Below are 20838 nucleotides of genomic sequence, written 5' to 3'. Positions count from 1 at the left end.
TTTACTTCTGGCTTTAAAAGAATTCTGGTTTTCAGCCATTAAACACAAATGTGAATCTCTAAATGACGTAATTAAACTAATTTTATATGGAAAATAATGGTATTGGCTTTCTGAAGAGTGATAGGACTTGCATTATATTTCTGTATTTTTTTGAATTCTAGTTTTTATATATAATGTGTGTTTATAAATTTTGGATGATTCCTTTTAAGGTTTTGCTACATTAGTTCTATGCTGGTTTTGTTCTAATTAACATTAGTAAAGCCTTCCAAAGTGCAGTTTTATGAAACATCCTGTCGGAAAACTTTAAATATACTGACAGAATATTGCATGTGCAGAGATACATCATAGACATTAAATGATTAGCAATGAGTGTTCGAGCTCCACATTGCTGCAGTTTTATTTTGTAGTGTTGGAAGGTGCATTTGGGAACATGAACTGGGTTGCTTTGGAGTTCCAAAAACAAGCAGCTTAGCTGGAGACAGGATATTTTAAAATGCTCATTTAAGTATTTTGGAAATCTCGTAAAGGTGGAGTGGGGATTAGTTAGGATGCCAGTTATCAATACGTGGTAGTTTTGCATTCGTAAACATGAACAATGTTGATGTTGGCACTGCAGCATTCTGACAGTTACAAGCACCTCTCAAGAAATAGACTGATTCATCAACTTTTGGCTTGATCTGTGTCACACTTAAGTATTGATACAATGGAACTTAGTACTTTAGAGTGGGTAATCAGTATTAATGACATCTGAAGAATAACTGACAGGAGAGCAGTCATACAATGTCAATCTGCTGCAGTATGTTTGTTTTAGTTATGAATGTCTGGCCGTGGGAAAGAAAGTGAAATTTGATTTCTAAGAGTGTAGAATTGAATCTGTGCAGGTCAATTTAAAATGCTATAGTGTGAGTTGAAATGTTATTTTAAAAACTCATTTGTGCTTAAAGCCTGTGAGGAACAGGCAAGTGCCTAAATTATGTATCTATGTTCAACTTGCGAATGCAAAACATCTAAGTGAATAAAATAACACATCAATGAGGATTGAAATATTTAATAGAATTTTTAAAGTTTAGACAGTCTTCTGTTGACAACAGTAGTGAATATTGAGACATTTGTCAAAGTTATGTTTTGGGTTCCAGTTGAAGACTCAGCCCATACACATCTGTGGTGATTATCGAGAAAGTTTAATATTCCAGTGGATAGAGTTTTGTTACCGAAGTCAGTCCAAGAATGTCTCAGACACTAGGGTCAGTGTTGGAAGCTTGGAAATGATGTAAAATTTATCACTTTAAATTTACTTAATCTTGAAACGCATAAAGGTGGAAAACCCCCCAGGACCTGATCAGGTGTACCCTAGACCTCTGTGGAATGGCGTCATGGTATTATTGCTGGACTGTTAATCCAGAGATCCAGGTAACGTTCTGGCAACTGGGTTCAAATCCCACTGTGGCAGATGGTGGAATTTGAATTCAATAAATTACTGGGATTATGAATCTAATGAAGACCATTAATCCATTGTTGATTGTTGAATAATCCCATCTGGTTCACTATTGTCCTTTAGGGAAGAAAACTGCCACCCTTACTTAGTCTGGCCTACATGTGACTCCAGACCCAACAATGTGGTTGACTCTTAACTGCCAATTAGGTGTAGGTAATGCTGCCTGGCCAGCGACATCCTTATCCCTAGAATGAATAAAGAGGAAAAAAAACATGCAGGAGGCTTTCTTACACTGGGATATAAAGGTAGACGATGCCTAACAGAACATGTTATTTTACAATGAATAAGAATTGTACATTTTCGTCATTGCAATCATCTTATAATTGAACTCTAGTTTGTTAAGCAGTAGACTTCCATTCTCTGAAGATCTCCTTAATCCATAACAGCCTTAGAATCCACATTCTGTGATAAAGGCAGGCAGTTTGGGGTTTCATTACAGATGTAGCATGACATTATATAACCAATTTAATCATGTGGAGTGAATGACATTCAAGAAATTTGAATTGTGAAGTTGGCCACTCTCTCAATGAGTGTTAGGTTTGCACCTGCAGTGATGCCTGAGAGCTCCTGGATTTTTCATTTCTCAATTAAATAGAATCTTAGACAAAACATGTTATCTAATTGCATTTGATTTTATAACTTGAGAATCTATACCTTGTTTTAAATTTGCAGATAAACAAATAGTACATGAATGCAGAACGTTGAGATGCCTGAATGTAATACTGATGTACTGTCTTTCCTGAGAAGTTATTATGAAGTGATGCCAAAATCTACTGTTTCTTCCTCTGAAGCAAGAATAAGTTTGCCAAAAATGTTTTCAAGACAAAAAATGTATAGTTGTTTGGAAGTACAGAATTCCACAGTGTAGATATGGAGAAATTGTTTCTGCTTATGAAAGGATCACGACCTAGAGGATGCAATTTTAAAGTATTTTGGAGCTGAGAGAGAACTTTTTCACACAGCAGGTGATTAGATTCTGAAATGCGCTGCCTGCAAGTGTAGCAGAGGTGGGTTTAATTGAAGCTTTTAAGAGAGAATTGGATGGTTATTTAAATAAAAACAACATGCAAAATACAGGAAAGAGACCGGAGATTGGCACTAAGTCAACGTGTGCAAGGAACTAGTCCCGATGGTACGAGCCAAATGGCCTCCTTTTACATAGCAACAATTCTATGGTTTGAGTGTTACTGAAAATTACAACTTTTGTTGAAGTTTTTCAGCTTGCACTCATCAGTACGTAAGAAAGATCGAGTAGAAAAGTCATATTTTCCAGTTTTATGACTCAACTTTGAGTATTAGAGACTGTTAAATAGAGCTGCAAATTAGATGTTGTTCTTCCAGCTTGCGTTGAGCATCATTGGAACACTATAGCAGACCAAGGGCAGAAATGTTAGCGCGTGGTTTTCGGGGAACAGTTGGTACAATTTGGCTATGGCAGACTACATATTAATACATGAGGCATAGTTATTTGCACACGGGAAAAAACGTGTAGACACACTGTGCCTGTTTCAAATATTGTTCAAACATTGGTCAGCATCCAATGTTGGACATTGTGCTTTAGGTTTTTCAAGCATTGTTTGCGAATTTCAGTGCGCCTGTGATGATAGGTGTCTAGGCTGTGCATCCCAAAGACTGGCGGCTCATAGTATCAAACAGCATGTCCCATCGGCTGTTTGTAACAAACCAGGTACATGCAGTATTTAACAAGACCATGCTTACAAAACTCAAATTATGGTATGTAGTATGACATTTATTCCCATGATTGAGCAACATTTCTGTAAATAAACACTACTGTGCTAAGAATTATGACGACAACCAGTTTCAGATGGTCAGTTAGGCTCACAGTGTGGCACATGTACTTGTTGAAAACTGCATATTAATGCGCAAGTGCAGTACTTTATGGACAGAAAGACCATGTTCACACACTGCTCTTGCTCCTGTTCCAATGGAATAAAATGGGTGGCATTCATTCTCTGGTTCAGTCCTCAGGTGAATGTCTTAATTAGATTGATTTAAATTTAAACAAATATTGGTGGTTGCTGACAGTCATCATCTAGCTGGTATATTTTGCATGACATTGCTTCTGCCATTGACAGTCCACTTGCCAATTTATCAGTATGTTCTTCTCATACAGTATGAAAATATTTCTCCCATTTATTGGATATTCTTGCAATTGTCCTGATAAACATAGATGAAAAGCTTCAATGAAATTACTTTTCTCAGCTTTAAAGAATACAGGTAATTTTGCCTTCTGTCATATTGCAGAATTCCTTCTAATATCAAAGGTTTCATTTCCATTGGCTTTAAATCTGCCACGCAAGAGAAGGTTTATCATTAAGCAAGTAACTATGCTTTATCATTCCCATTCAAATGTAGTTACTACAAAACTGCTTTCTTGACTTGCATGTCCTCGCTGTGTCTTGATAAAAACTGACAGTGAAAGCCATGTGTTCAAAGCTAAATTCAGAATAATAATCTCTAAAACAAGTGCTACTGGTGGCACTTAGCCACAAAAAGCACACAGTGAAGTGGTGTCAGTATCCAGTGTTTCAAGTGTGACAATGTCAAGCAATGCACGTTATTGGAGACGTGCCAGGAAAGTGAATGGGATATGAACACACTTGTGAAAATGAAGACTTACATTAATATAATGCCTTCACCACTTCAGGATATTTCAAGGCTTTTTGTAGAATGAAATGCTTTTCAAGTGTAAACACTGGTTATGAAAGTGGCTGAGTGACAGGAAATAGTAGTAATGTAATAATTAATGAACTTTTTTTGGTTGAGCAAAGGCTTGTTGTGGAGTTCCCTGGGATTAGTGTTGAAACCTTTATTTTTCCCGATAGATACACTGTGTACAGATACACTGATGTATGTAACACAATTGCAAAAATTGTGGATGATATAAAATTTGGAATTGTGAACTGTTGAGAGAATAGTATAGAAGTTCAAAAGAAAATTGGCAGAATGGGGCAGACGTGGCAAATGGAATTCATTGCAGCAAATGGTGAAGTGATTAATTTTAATAGGAAGAACTCCGGGTGAATATAAAAGGAAATATACATTTCCAGAGGAGATGTAGTTGCAGAGATGCAAGGTGGAAGAACAGGTTGAGAGAATAGTTTGATAAAGCATACAGTATCCTAGTTTTTACTAATACAGTCATGAGTGCAAGAGCAATAAAGTTATATTAATCCTATAATAGCTACTAATTTGTCCTGAGCTGGAGCTTTGTGTCCAATTCAGAGTGCATAAAATTCATAAGAATGATTTCAGAGATGAGAAACTTTAATTATAGAGGAAGGTTAGTGAGGTTTGAGCTGATCATCTTAGAGAAGAGATGGGTAAGAGGAGATTAGGATGACATATTCAAAATCATAAAAGATTTAGACAGAGTAACTAAGGAAGACTTGTTCCCAGTGATAGCGGGCTTGAGAATAGAACAGCATAGATTTAAGTCAATGAGCAAAAGTAGTACTGGCTGCATAAGAAACATTTTCACGGAGCAAGTGGTTGAGATCTGAAATATGTTGCCAAGGAGTGGTCACCGGTTCAGTTAAAGCAATTAATTACTATTTTTTGAAAAGGACTAATATACAGGGTTATGGGGATGCACTTGGTGCATTGCTCATTTGCAGACATGAAAGGCGAAATGGCCTCATTTTATATGCTGTAACACTTCTGTGATTCAACGATTCTCTGACTGGTGTCTTCTTTTTAATCCATTCATCGGATATGGGCATCACTGACTAGGCCAGCATTTATTGCCTAGAACGCAATTAAGAATCAACCATATTGCTGTAGGTCTGGACTCACATTTAGGCCAGATGAGGGAAGGATAGCAACTTCCTTCTATAAGCAATATTTGTGAACTTGATGGATTTTTTTTCAATTTAACCTATTTTTCTGATCAACCTGTTCAGAGATGTTATTACACCCTTCTGGAGCAGGTAGGACTTAAACACATGATACTGCTGCCTCACAGGACCTGGGTTCGATTCTACCCTTGACTGTCTGTGTGGAGTTTGCACATTCTGTCCATGTCTGCATAGATTTCCTCCAGGTGCTACGGTTTTGTCCCACTGCCCAAAGATATGCAGGTTAGGTAGATTGGCAATGTTAAATTGCCCATAGTATCCAGTGATGTGTAGGCTAGGTGGATTAGCTGTGAGAAATGCCGGGTTACAGGGGTTGGGTCTGGGTGGGATGCTGTTTGTTGGGTTGGTGTGGACTTGGTGGGCAGAATGGCCTGCTTCCAAACTTTTGGGGTTCTATGATTCCAACCCAGGCCTCCTGGTTCAGGGATCGGGATGCTATCACTGTGCCACAATAGGGTCAATTTTTAACATCAACAGTGGTTACATGGTTGTCACTGAGTTAGTGGGATTCAAACCCATGTCCTCACAACATTGATATGGTGATCTGGGTCACTAGTGCAGTACGATTGCTATTCGTCATTATGGAGGAAACTCATAGAAATTTGCAGCACGAGGTCATTCTGACCTGTTATGTCTAAGCCAATCGATGTACAGGAAGGCGGTGATGTTGACGTTGTGATGTATGTTGACCAGAACTCTGAAGTGAACTCCTATATGCCCTTTTCAAAGCAAAAATGGGACCTTTTTAATGTATTTCGGGGGCAAGCAAAGCTTTACTTTAACTTCTGATTTGAAAATCATTAGCTCTGGAAGTACAGTGCTCTGTCACTGGAGTGCAATGTCTAGGTTGTGGGTTGTGTCCTCCGCCTCTAGAGTGGGGCATGAGCTAGTTACCATTTGATTCAGAGGCAAGCATACGGACTTTGCTATTTTTGAGAGTCATAGGGTATTGAGCAAATTGAATGTGATATTTCAAACTTGCAGATCTTTCTGTTTCACAGATTCAAACATTTTTTGCAAGGTCAAATGATATGGCTGTTGACAATTTAACCTTCTTGTCTAGAGAAAGCTTGCTGTTTTGCAGCATGCTTAAAACCAACAGTGGGCTCTGTTGTGATACCTGCCAGTTAAATGTGTGCACAGTTTGGATCGAAGTGAATGTAGAGTCAAAGGTTTGCACCAGTGGATTTCCGCAAACCCAAATGTAGCATTGCCATCGTCTGTAGTGGAAATTCACCACTTTGTCAAAGAGTAGGTGTGAAAAGTGAAGTGATGGTGAGAGAGACGTCAACCATGCAATCTGCTTCATAGCATTTCAGGATGGGTATGCACGCAGCAGCAATTCATGCATGTCCCTGAAGACATCTAAAAGGAGAAAGGCATGACAGAAACTTTTATTTACATAATCACATTAATGCAGCAGAATTTCACAGGTGCAAACAGGAAAATGGTGCCACGCAGCACAGAGATCTTAGGACAAGGAGCCAAAAAAATGGTCAAAGATGGGGTTTTAGGGGGCATCTTAAAGGATAGAAGATGGAGAAATTTGAGGAGTGAATTCTGAAGCTTAAAACCCAAGCAACCAAAAATATTGGCTGCCAACAGTGACAATTAAAATTGGTGTTGAGCAAGAGATCAGAATTAGAGGAGTATAGTTATCCATTTAAAAAGGATGATAATTTAACCCTGCTTTTTTTTAAAATGACATTGTTGAAAAGTTGAGATTATTCCTTATTAAATAGGAAAACAAAAGTCTTGATGTAAAAAGTAAATATTCTCATTTTTTGATGCTGATGTTGCATCTAAGCTATGGAGGTGATAAACCTATTTCTGTACTAATGGTATCAGGATGACTCAATACCATCACCAGATGGTCTGCTAATCTGTCATCTTTAAGCTTAAATGTACCGAATGAGATGCACCTTCCAGATGTGTTGAATATCATACACTAATAGAATCACAACAAAGCAGGTGCAGGCCATTCGGCCCATCGAATCTGCACCAACCATTACAGCATCCCATCCTATCACCCCAACCCCACATTTACTATAGTTAACCCATCAAGCCTGCAAATTGTTTAATACTTATGGGTCATTTACATGTGCCATGAATGTGTGCCGTATACATCCATAATGTTGACTGGCTCTGTCAGCTGAGGAGTTTGAGAGAGCTGATGATAGAGCCCTCCTGAAGAAGGGCTAATGCCCGAAACGTCGATTCTCCTGTTCCCTAGATGCTGCCTGACCTGCTGCGCTTTTCCAGCAACACATTTCCAGAGCTGATGATAACCAGGTAACTGGAAGGAGCTGATTTTATGTGGCAAGGTGCTTATCTAACAACTTTATATTATTCACCCGAGATATTCTACATTGGCAAAAGGCACAACAATAAATTTTCCAATGATCTGGCTTCAAATGATGGTAACTGAGAGCTCGAGATTGTAGTGCTGGCAAAGCACAGCAGGTCAGGCAGCATCCAAGGAGCAGGAGAATTGATGTTTCAGGCATAAGTCTAGCGACTCTGATTTCCCAGCATCTGCAGTTCTCACTTCCACCTAGGTAACTGAGAGCTGTTTACTTTTGGGGAAGTGGGACAACTAGTTGAAGAAAGAAATCAAGCCTCCAGTCATTGCTCACTAAAATGTGAGCATATTAAACTTGTGTTGTCTCCTGCCTATCTTCAATTTATTTGTTTCACAGGTGAAACCTGCTCAGTTGGTTGAATATCTGCAGCAAAAGAAAACTGAAGGACATACAATCATTGGAGTGGAACAGACAGCCAACAGCCATAATCTTGCACAGTACAGCTTCCCAGAAAAAACATTGCTTTTGCTCGGGTGAGTTACGTGCTAAAAATAATCTTGGCACAGCTTGCTTAAATATACTTGAAGAAGCTATGTTTCTGTACTGATAACAAGTTGAATGTAACAGAATTAATTGAGTGTAGGCTTCTTTCACTTGCCTGTGATTTGAAAACAAAAGGTAAGCCACAAAAGATAACTGAGCTGCATTTTTACGAATTCACATGTGAAACGGATGTTTTATTCTTCGTATAGTTCTGTGTATCTAAAAATAGCCTAGAGCATCTCATCAATCATGGTTCTTTGCCACTTGTTTTAAATAAACACAATTTGATTTCTGTTTCATTTAATGTTCTTTGGTTATAGAACCAGCAAAAGTCAAAAACTGAACACCCAAAAGTCTCCATGCCTCAGCAGACTCCAACCTAAGTCAATCTGGGAGTGTGATGTGCAATCAGCAGACTAGAATGGGTCTGCAATAAGCCAAGTACTGACTCCTGCTTTAAGTTTAAGGGATTGCCTTGTTTGCAGCAGAACATCTGTCTTTTCAAAGAATGTAATAGACAGGACACTCAGGCCAGGAGATTCCTTATCCCTCTGGCTTTGGTAGTGCATATGTTATATTAGCAATAACAAAGTGCTATGTTCCGCAGATGTAGTCTGGGCCCTCTTCTCTACACTCCCCACCAATACAAAAGTGCTGTGCTGTTTTCTTTGTGTGGCAAATATAGAGTGTACACAGGGCTGTTGGCAGATGTTTCTGATGCTTTGACTACAGTTGAAGCCCTGCAGGTTTTCAGTGCTGAAACGCTTAAGCTGTTATATGTAGATGCCTTGCAATTGTCTCTTTCACTCTACCAGAGTTATAACTGTTGGTACCAATGCAAAACACATTTGACGAGACATCGGACCATTTCAGGCTTGATCCCCATTCTGTGCTGAGTTGGCCAGTCTCAACTGAGCATCAGAAGGGACTCTGAAATAGTGTTTTTACCATGAGGCCTTATTTTTCATCACAATTGCACTAGTAAATGTGAAATTTGAATATGTTGAGCTTGGGCTCTGCCACAATGCCTTTTTTCTTCCTTATATAATCTAAAAGACTCACTTGAGGCACGTACCAGAATAGCATGTTTAATATCAAGAGATTATACCCCAGATTTTCCTGAGACCATGCACCATTATTGGTGCATCTACATTAGATTTTTTTTTAACATTAGAAAAAGAAAATTATAAGGGATTTATGGCATTAGTTCCCTGCTCCATATTTTTAAGACTTTTTCACTGTTTAGAAAACAGTTGGCCAGTAATTATCATAGCTCTGCCTTTCTAAAATTAACAACAATCACAGCTTTTCTGCATCTAAACAAGTTTTAAACCATCATCATTTGGACTTTAAATGAAAAAGGTGGTGGTGGTCATTACTGTTCTACGGTTGAGTTTATCTTCCAATTAATAATTTATGACCATTGGAAAAATTACACTAATGGGACCTTTTTAAGTATTTACTTCCAGCACCTGGGAATTTTGTTAACTGCTTTGATTGCTATGGCTTGTAAGTGAAATGCTGACAAAATCTAGAGTGAGACATCAACAGCAAAATCAGTGTTCTACGTAGTGATATTTAGGGGAAATATTGTAACTCTCATTGCAGGAACACCTAGATTGTTGGCATGTGATAGATATTTTTGAATTGATAGTGGTACTTGGGAGTTCATGCCTTCAGTTCTGAATGAAGGAGAATTAGATAAAGAAACATGGTCTGCATCATCAGCATCCACATATAACAGCCACAACACATCACCTGCCATGCTATCTTTATTATGTTATTAAATTTATTTCTCTTAGTGGAGTTTTTTAAATTATGCATTAACTACTAATACATTTTACTGCTGGTAATAAGCCAATCAATCACTTACCTTCTTTACTGTTGCATCATGCTTTAATTCAGTTTGGAATTATCTGAACCTTTTGACCTGCTGCACTGGCTGTTCAAGCTCTCGCTGTTAAGTGGTTACCATCTATTATAAGAAACCATATATAGATTTTCTACATCTGCTGGATACTGAAAAAGATAGAAAATGGAGAACGTCTTTATCCTCTGCACCACATGAACCAAATTCCCCAACTACACGCTCTTATCTTGTGTCTCATTCAAGCCTAGCCTTCTGTCTGTTTGTTCTCATACTCCATTTTGTGTCATGCAATAGAATTTATTTTTAAAAATTCTTTATGTATGATAAATTGAACCACATCTAAATTTAAGGCTGAAAACCATAAGTTGTTACTGACATTCTTGGCAGCCTTTAACGTGCACTAAGCTTTTGTTCAGAAATTGCATGTGTAAATCTTATTGATTCAGTTTCATCTTTCTTTGTCTTCACTGAGATAATGTGTGTATTTATCTTTTTGTATATACTGGAAAATACTACTCAGCAGTGGCAGTTGTATTTGAGAAATTGAGAGTGGGCCATTAATCCCTTCAAGTCATTACTTTATTATAATTTTCTGATCATCACCACTGAACTAATTACAGTGTATAATACCATTGATTCATAGAGTAAATAATCTATGATTTTAGTTGGAGCCCATTTTGGTAAAGTGATATTGGTTAGGTTTGTATATTAACATTGTAGTCACAAAAATTAGTTGAAGGAGATTCAATTAAATCATCATAAAGTTATTAATTTTATTAAAATAAATTGTAGATGGTGGTAGTACCTCTTTGTGCATATATGTTAGTCTGTCACCCTGCTATTGTTTTAAAATTAGGTTGACCACTAATCTTAAATTTTACCAGAAGTTTTCACTTTTGTTTATAAAAATGGAACATGAAGTTGTTACATAAAAGCAGTGGTTGTAACACAAGAAGGAAGCCATTCAGCCCATCATGCCTGTTACAGAGCACTGTGAGAGTCACTTAGCTAGTTCAACTACCCTCCCAACTTCTAGCACAGCCCAACAAGTGGGTGGTCTTGGTTACTATCTGCAGATCTGGTAGTAAGTATTTTTGCGCAGTTGGTAATGATTCTGCATTAAAGTTGTAAACAAAGTCAACAATTTACGAACATATAAATTAGAAGCAGGCTGTTCCACCATGATTAAGATCATGGCTAATCTCTCGAATTTCCACTTTCCCGCTCAAACTTGTTATAAAAGGAGTATGTTTACCAATTTTTGCGGACTTGAGTTTGAAAGACTGTAGTCCCTGGATTTTTTCTAAGAGGTTAATGAGGGGACTTAAGAACCTTTTTGAAAATGGCATTTTATTTGGTAGTCACAGATTATGTACTAACAGGACATTATCTGCCTGGGTTTATGATTGTCAGGTTTCACTGCTTTTGGAGACTATTTGGAGTTCCTGCCAAAGGAAAAGAGCTGCCTAACTTAGCTGTCATGTTTTTGGAAAAGTCATTGTTGAGATTCCAGTATGAAACCCGAGTGTCCCCTTGAAAAATATCCAGAAACATTCTTGATTCTTCTGCAAAAAGCTATGTTAGCAAAGATCAGCTAAAAAGTAGAGAAATCCTAGATACATGTAAGAATAATAGGGTTGTAATAGTTGGGCATTTTAATTTTCCGAACATTGACTGGGACTTCTATAGTGTAAAGGGCTTGGATGGTAAGAAATTTGTTAGATATGTTGAAGATAATTTTCTTTATCAATATGTAAATACACCTACTAGAACAGGAGCAAAACTTGACCTTCTCTTAGGAAATAAGGCAGGGCAAGTGACTGAAGTTTTACAGGGAGCATTTTGGGACTAGTGATCATAATAGTTTTAAAATAGTTATGGAAAAGGATAGACCTAATGTTAAAGTTCTAAATTGGAGGAATGCCAATTTTGATGGTATTGTGCAAGGATTTTCAAAAGTTGATTGGGGCAGATATTTGCAGGTAAGGGATCAACTGGCAAGTGGGAGACTTTCCAAAGTGTGAAAATGAGAGTTCACAGGCATTATGTTCCTGTTAGAGTGAAGGATAAGGTCGGTAAGAGTTGAGAACAATGGATGAATAAGGTTATTGAGGTTCTGATTAAAAATAAGGAGGGGTCATATTAGAGATAGACAACTTGGATCAAATTAATCTCTAGAAGACTATAAAAGGTGTAGGGGAATTTTTATGAGGGAAATCAGAGCGGCAAAAAGGGAATATTAAATGGCCTTGGCAGATAAGATTAAGGATAATCCAAAGAGATTCTACAACTATATTAAGAACAAAACACCAACTATGAAGAGATTAGGGCTCCTTAAATATCAACAAGGATATCTATGTGTTGAACCTCAGGAGATGGGAGAGATATTGAATGATTATTTCGCATCAGTTTTTACTGTGGAGAAAGAAATTGATGCTTCAGAACTCAGAGGAAATAAATATTGATATTTTGAAAATGCTTCCCATTATGGAAGAGGAAGTGCTGGAGGTTTTAGAAAACATAAAAGTGGATAAATCTCCAGGACCTGATCAAGTGAAGACATTGCAAGAAGGTAGGGAAGAAATTGCGGGGTCCCTAACAAGAGATATTTATATAATCTATAACCACAGATGAGGAGCCAAAGGACTGGAGAGTGGCTCATGTTGTTATTTAAGAAAGGCTATAAGGAGAAGCCTGGGAACTGTCTACCTCTGAGTCTGACATGAGCGGTGGGCATGAGAGATAGGATTAAAACATATTTGGAGAGGCAAGGACTGACTAAGGGTAGACAGCATGGTTTTGTTTGAAGGAAATTATCTCACAAACTTGATTGAATGTATTAAAAAGTAACCAAAAAGATTAATGAGGGCAGAGCGGTAAATATTGTTTATATGGACTTTAGTAAAGCCTTTGACAAGGTTCCATATGGTAATCTAATTCGTAAAGTTAGATGCAGGGAGTGCAGGGAAAGCAGGGATGCAGGGAGAGCTTGTCAATTGGATACAAAATTAGCTTGAAGATAGGAGGCAGAGGGTGGTCGTGGAGGTTTGTTTTTTGGAGTGGATGCTTATGATCAGCAGTGTTCCACAGGGATTGGTGCTGGGCCCATTGTTGTTTGTCATTTTTATTAGCGATTTGGGTGAGAACTTAGGAGGCGTGGTTAGTAATTTTGTGGATGACACCAAAATCGATGGTATCGTGGACAGTGAAAAAAGTTAACTATGATTGCAAAGAGATCTTGATCAATTGGGTCTTGGATAAATGTGATGTGTTGCATTTTGGCGAAACAAGCAAAGACAGGACTTATACAATTAATGGTAGGGCCCTGGGTAATGCTGTTGGACTGAGAAATCTTGGTGGGGGGGGGGAGTTCAGGTACATAATTCTTTGAAATTTGTGTCACATGTAACCAGGTTGGTTAAGAAGGCATTTAGCAGGCTTGTCTTCATTGCTCAGACCATTGGACACAGGAGTTTGTATGTCATGTTAAGGTTGTACAGGTCATTCGTGAGGCCATGTCTGGAGTACTATGTACAGTTCGGATTACCTTGCTGCAGTAAGGATATTATTAAATTGGAGAAGGTTCAGAAAAGACTTACCAGGATGTTTCCAGAAATGGAAGGTTTTCGTTTTAAAGATAGTTTGGGACTTTTTTTCACTAGAGGTTGAGGGGTGATGTTATGAAGTTTATAAAATCATGAGGGGCATAGATAATGTGAATAGCAAGGGTCTTTTCCCTTGAGTAGGGAGTTCAAAACTAGGAGGCATATTTTTAAGGTGAGAGAAGAAAAATTTAAAAAGGACATGAGGGGCAACTTTTTTTTTACAGATAATGGTTTGTATGTAGAATGAACTGTCAGAGAAAGTGGTTGATGCAGTTACAGTTTCAACATTGAAAATACGTTTGGGTAAGTACATGAATAGGAAAAGTTTGGAGGGATATCAGCCAAACTCAAGCAAGTGGGACAAGTTTGGTTTGGGAACGTGGTCGACATGGGTGAGTTGGACCGAAGGATCTGTTTCCATGCTGTATGACTCTGACTAGCTATACTCTCCTGGTTTACTAATGTACGTGCTATACTAACACTAACATCATAGGCTGTTATCTTATTCAGTAACCTTATGTGCAGTAACTTATTGGCTATCTTTTGGAAATCCAAATATAAATATGCAGGTGCAGCAGGCGGTAAAGAAGGCAAATGGTATGTTAGCCTTCGTAGTGAATACAGGAGCAGGGATGTGTTGTTGCAGTTACATAGGGCCTTGGTGAGGCCACACCTAGAACATTGTGTGCAATTTTATTCTCCTTTTCTGAGAAAGGATGCTCTTGCTCTCGAGGGAGTGCAGCGATTTGCCAGGCTGATTCTGGGGATGGTGGGACTGACAAATGAGGAGGGAGATTGACTAGATTAAGATTGTTTTCACTGGGGTTCAGACGAACAAGTGGGAATCCAATAGAGACTTATAAAATTCTAATAGGACTAGATAGGGTAGATGCAGGGAGGATGTTCCCAATAATGGATGTATCCAGAACCAGGAGTCACAGTCTGAGGATTCGGTGTACACTATTTAGGACGGAAAAGAGATCTTTCTTCACCCAAAGAGTGATGAGCCTGTGGAATTCAATACCACAGGAAGTAGTTGATGCCAAAACATTGGTCGCATTCATGAGACAGCCAGGTATAGCATTTGGGCCAAATGGGATCAAAGGTTATGGGGGAAAGCAGGATTAGGTCATTGAGTTGGACGATTGGCCATGATCGTGATGAATGGTGGAGAAGCCTTGAAGGGCTGAATGGCCGCCTCCTCTTATCTTCTATGATTTCTATATTTTCTATGTTTTCTATTATATCCACTGACTCTCTATTATCTGTTAGGCTTGTTATCTGATCAAAGAACTGTAATAAGTGAAAACAAGATCCTGTGGATGCTGGAAATTTGAAACAATTAACAGAAATTTATTCTGTCCATAGATGCTTCTCCAGCAATTTGTGACTGTAATAAATTAGTCAGGCTTGATTTCCCCTTCATGAAACCATGCTGACTGTGCTTAACTTTAATTTGACTGGAACAGCTCCCTTCTACCCCAAAATGGTGCCTGTGCCCCATAAACTGAAGCCCATTGCTTTTGCAACAATCAGTGTTGGTTGTTAAAACTATTGACTGGATTACTCCCCTGCTCCAAGACCCTCCCCAATCCTAAGGAGATATCTTTAACTCTGGCACCAGGCAGCCAACATAATCTTCTGGACTTGTACTCATGACTGCAGAGAAAGAAGCTGTCCCCATAATTATATCGTCCCTTATTATTGCTATGTTCCTCACCCCACCTAAATGGCTTCCTGTACCATGTGATTAATTCACTCGTCATCCTCAGAGCCCTGAAACTCATCCAAACAGCTTGCACAAACCATGTAACTGTTACCTTAAAAGTTTGTTTGGCTCACCCCAAGAGTGTTTTTGTCTGGATGGCTCAGACATGCTGAAGGTCTTAGTGACAGAGGCAAGTTGATCCTCCCCAGTTTGAACTTTCAAAGGTTGGAACAAGATTGGCAAGGTGGAGGTGTAGAGCCTGCCCGCCTCTGAAGATCCTCAAGATGAAACTTCTAAAGGGTCTGTGTGGTTCTTCTTCTTCTGCCTCCTTGTGAGTAAGGGATCCTTTGAGAGCACTCCAAGTTCCATCTCACCATGTCTTCAGTCCTGAGGACCAATGGTCGGGGTGATGGAGTGCAGGCGTATGAGCGTACCCAGTAGACTCTGAATATAACCCTCCATGGCAGCCACTAACCTGTCCGTGGAGGCAGCCAGGCGGTTGCATACTCGAGGTAACTAGATCCCCATAAAGTAGCTGCACTCCTGTCGCCTCTGAGCTATGAGGGCCATTAGCTTCCATATACCTGTCTGCTGCTCCTGTCCCTCCTTGTGTGTTTGGATGAAGTCCTTGATTACCGACCCTACTGGATGCTCTCCTGCCTGGGCCTGAGCAGGTACTTGATCTCCGGGAGTGGCCTGAGGCATTTCTCTTGGCCGGCCTTGAAGCTGTCACACTGAAGTGCTTCCCAACTTCCTAATCACCATGTTTCCACCATGGTGTCAATATCTGAGGTAGCAAGCAATACAGGAGGTAGCCTTGCTGATGCTTCCTTTTAATATTTATGAATAGAAGTTATGTCAATCATGTATAAAAATATGACCTGTAAAATTAATTCTCATCCAGAAATTATCAATGCTATTTATGTACCAAGTAGTTAATAACTTGGTAATCTAAATGGATCAGCAAGTGAGACCAGGTATTAGTAATTTTAGCACTTCCATTATGTTTTATGGAATTGTAAACAACTTTGCATTTAGTGGAGTCACAGTATTTATTTTAAAACCAGCCTCATCAACAAAGTTATCTCATGTCACCTTTTCCCCTTGTGTTAATCACTGCTGAAAATAGTAAATTGTATTGGAGTGCTTTGAGACTGTGCCTTAACAGAACACTTCAATCAAAATGTAAGCATTATCTTCATTACTCACTTATGATAATGCAATTAGCATATTTATAATGGGTATCCTCTGGGATGCTGTAATTTATTGTACATTACCTTAGTTACTCACATGATATGCTGAAGTGATCACAAAGATGTTTGTTCCTTGCTGGGGTACTGTTACATAGACATTAGTCACTCTGCAGTACCTCTCACAACTGGCTCAGCATTACAAGGGCAAAATACTACAGATGCTAGAAATCTGAAATGGGGAATGAGAAAGGAAGTACTCAGCTGCAGTGTTCCCTCTAAGCTGTCTATTCACACAACCATGGAGTCTTCTAGAGGATACCATGCAAGCTGCTTGCAAGTTATCTCCTTTAAAGGTTACGAGACCTAGGAGGTCAGACAGCATCTGTGGAGAGAGAAACGCACATAATAATTATTGCAAGTCAATATTACGGTTAAAGGTCAATGTTTTAATCCAGGTATTAGTCAGGAATAAATAGGCTGATCCATTGTGGAAGCAACAAGTGAAGATCATTTATATACATGTATATGCTTCTAACAGGGCAATACAAAATACTGAGAAACAGCCAAAGCCTGCCTTATTTTTTTCTACTATTGAGGCCAATTGGGAAGCTGCTACCATTCAGCTGCCAGGATCAGCAAACCGGGCAGAATAGAGCCATTAGAATTTCCTAATTCATGTTGTTTGGTTATGTAGTTCCTTAAACAGCTTAAGACATCAAGGGAGTTTAAAAGCAGTCAACTGTTCAACCGTTACTCTGATAAGCCTGTTTTCTTGATGCACACTACTGATTTTGTCAATTCAGTTTTCAACTAATGAGTCTGATTTATGATAATGGGTTTCAACTTCATCAATTGTTAGTTACAGTTTTATCGTTAACAGTTGTTTTCAGAATTACAGTGTACTCCTAATAGATTGCATTTCAGAAAATTTCCAAGAAGTAACAGAATTAACAATGGGAATAAGTATAAAAACAAATTTGAATGGCAAGGTAAGTTGATTTGGGCGACTTTGAATTGAAAGTAGCTTTTAGTAATTCATACTTAAGATACCACATGGAATCTTGATCTCACAAGGAATTAAGGGCTACGGGGAGATGCGGGAAGTGGAGTTGAAATGCCCATCAGCCATGATTAAATGGCGGAGTGGACTCAATAAACCGAATGGTTTTACTTCCACTCCTATGTCTTATGGTCTTATACCATTTTTTTGTGTGCGTGACCAGCGAGAGAATTTTATCAAAGTACTGAAAAAGACAAGATTTAAGAACTTTGATTTTTTTATAAGTTTGCTGTTCATTTACAATTAATTCAATTCTTATAAATTAATGGTTTTGTAAAAAATTTTTTTTGTGACATAACTACTACTTCTAGGTGCCATACAAAAAAATTTCCTTAATTCTGTTGCTCCCTGGATGGCTCCATGGGTTTACTTAATCACACTGTTCAAGAGAATTGCTGCACCTTGCGTGGAAACTTCAAAGTTGGTTTTTATATCTGCTGAATTTGTTTGACCTCCATCATGATGTGTGTTAATGTGTTACAGTTGACCTGGTCATCTTTTTGGGTTAGCAAAGGAAAAGATCAGCTGTGTTTCCCATTTCTTATTCATATCTGGTGACCTCTGCTGAATTGCATGTAAATGAGACCGAGTTGCTCATCATAGTTAAATACTGTATATACTCGAGCAATAGTCAATTTTTTTTTTTGACTGCTTTTTAAGGTTAAATTTATGGGGTCAACTATTACATGGAATTATATGAAAGTCATGCCCGTCAAAATTTATACCGTACCATGAGCAGAAGCCCAATTGATTTCAAAACTAATAAAGGGGGGAAAAAAACAAATTAGGATAATTCTGAAAACCTGGAGCGACACACAACAGCCAGCGCACTGGAAGACCAGGAGCAGAGCAGAAAAACTGGCAGACTGGAAAGCTGGAGCAGGATGTGACGGCCGGCACATTGACTCATAAACGTTGATCTGTTATCTGTGAAGTGCTACGGTCGACTTTTACGCGAGGTATATGGAAAATTCCAGGTTATTTGGCCAAAAAAGGGGGTCGATGTTTACATGAGATTGACTATTACTCGAGTATGCACAATAGTTTTCCAAAGAATCCGTACAGTGTGGAAATAGGCCAGTTAGTCCAGGTCTCTGAAGAGGATCCCTACCAGACCCATTCCCCTACCTGATCCCTGTAACCCTGCATTTCCCACGGCAAATCCACCTAACTTGCACATCTTTGAACTGTGGGAGGAAACTGGAAAACCCATGAAGATACTGGTAGAATGTGCAAACTCCACACACAGACAGTCGCCTGAGGGTGGAATCAAACTTGGGTCCCTGGCGCTGTGGGGCAGCAGTGCTAACCATTGAGCCACCATGCCACCCACAGCTTTCTCAAGTTATTGTCCAGTGTAGATGTTTGAGTGTGAATGCCATAGAGTGAACTGTAGTTCAATGAAGATGTGGAGAAAATCAGCCAAAAAGGAAAAATATTCACCTCGAAGGCTTGGAAGTGCTTTAGTATGCAACTGTTTCAAAGCATTTTCAGGGTTTATTTTTAAATTACTTGCATTACCTGTTTCTCAGTTTTAATTTTCATTAGTTCAGTTAATGGGAACATTGCTATATCTTGTCAGGGCAGGTGTACATTATACAGTAAATGTGCACAGTAAGTTTGTACCTTGTAGACCAATGTATTCAATTTGCAAGCATATACAGCGGTAGAGTTCAACATTCAAAATAAAAATTCACTTGTTTTAGAAAATGAAGAGTTCTGAAGTAAATCATCATATAGTGTTGTTAAAGCAAGCTATATATTTGGTTGGAAGAGCAACTCATTGTTTCCAGAGAGAGAGGGACTGAGAAAAACAAGAAAGAGTGGTATGTGGAAATGTTCTGCCAAAAGAACTTTGAAAAATTCACCATAATCACCACTTATAATGTAATATTATCAGAGCATAGAAATTTACACCAAAGATAGAAAGTCATGCACCACTGTTTCTGTGTTTGCGCTTTGTTAGAGTAATCCTAAATTAAATCCACTACCCTGCTTTCTCTTCATATGTATATGAAGGTATATTCTTCCCTTTTCAAATGTTTGTCTTCTCTTTTCTAAAATGATGGTCTCTGCTTCAATGGTAAAATGTACCTATGGTATCTACCAACTGCTAAAACAATAGAGTCTAAAGGTGGAAAGTGTTGTTGCAGCTGTGCACAGCATTAATGAGACCATACCTGGAATATTGTGTGCAATTTGGTCCCCTTACTAGAGGGGGATGTAGTTGCATTGGCATCAATTCAGGGGAAGTTCAGTAAATTGACTCCAGAGATGAGCAGCGTGTCCTATAAAAAGAAATTGAGAAGTTTCGGACTAAAGTTTCTGGAGAAATAAGATCTAATTGAAGTGTAGGTGATGTTCAAAGGGATTGACAAAGTAGACGCAGAGCAGATGTTTCCCCTTGTGGAGCAATCTAGAACAAGAGCTCACACTTAGGATAAAGGGTAGCAGATTTTAAAATAGATGAGGAATTACTTTTCTCATGGGGTTGTGAAATTGTAGAATTCACTAATATAAAATGTGGTGGATCCTGGGACATTTGAATAAGTTAAAGAAGAAGAACAACAGATATTTAATTAGCAATGGGTTTGAGGGTTATGGAGAATGAGCAGGAAAGTGGAGTTGAGGCCACGATGAGATCAGCCACAATCCTAATGAATGGTAGAGTACGCTCAAGGGCTGAGTTGTCTGCTTCTAGTTCTTATGGTAAATTATACTTTGATGGAATGCCCTTCTGCATATGGGAATTTTACCTAACCTCTCTTTTTGTCATCTATTTAAGTTGCCAAACCTTCAGCAACCAGCATGAATAGTCTTCCCCTACTAATTTTTTTTTTTTGAAAACTTATTACAAAGTTTTTAAAATTCTGATTGCATTTCATTTCCACCTCCCCTGCCAATTCTCTTATGTTAGCTGTGGTTTCACATCTTAAGCATCCTTCTCGTGAATCTATGGTGTATGGTCTCTCTGTTTTTAATGTCATTTCTATAATAAGAATGTTAAAATTGAGCATGTAACCATCCCCTGAGTAATCTTGTCACAAGCAGCTGCATGGCATGCTCCTATTCAAAAATTCAAAGTTTGTGAGAAGATTTGTAGCTCGGGTGCTCGTTGTTGTGGTTCTGTTCGCCGAGCTGGGAATTTGTGTTGCAGACATTTCATCCCCTGTCTAGGTGACA

The 20838-nt window shown here is 38.6% G+C and overlaps 1 protein-coding gene across 1 annotated transcript in view; it reads left to right on the top strand.

The window, feature by feature from the left end:
- The window catches only part of tarbp1 (TAR (HIV-1) RNA binding protein 1), a 176091-nt gene that overhangs the window by 146080 nt on the left and 9173 nt on the right, over positions 1–20838 (top strand). The window contains exon 29 of the mRNA XM_043695407.1: positions 8073–8209. Within this exon, the coding sequence (XP_043551342.1) occupies positions 8073–8209 (137 nt within the window). The remainder of the gene's footprint in view (positions 1–8072; positions 8210–20838) is intronic.

The sequence above is a fragment of the Chiloscyllium plagiosum genome, chromosome 9, assembly GCF_004010195.1.
Source record: "Chiloscyllium plagiosum isolate BGI_BamShark_2017 chromosome 9, ASM401019v2, whole genome shotgun sequence".
NCBI lineage: Eukaryota > Metazoa > Chordata > Chondrichthyes > Orectolobiformes > Hemiscylliidae > Chiloscyllium > Chiloscyllium plagiosum.
The sequence above is the reverse complement of the archived record's forward strand: the minus strand, read 5'-3'. Positions and strand labels throughout refer to the sequence as shown.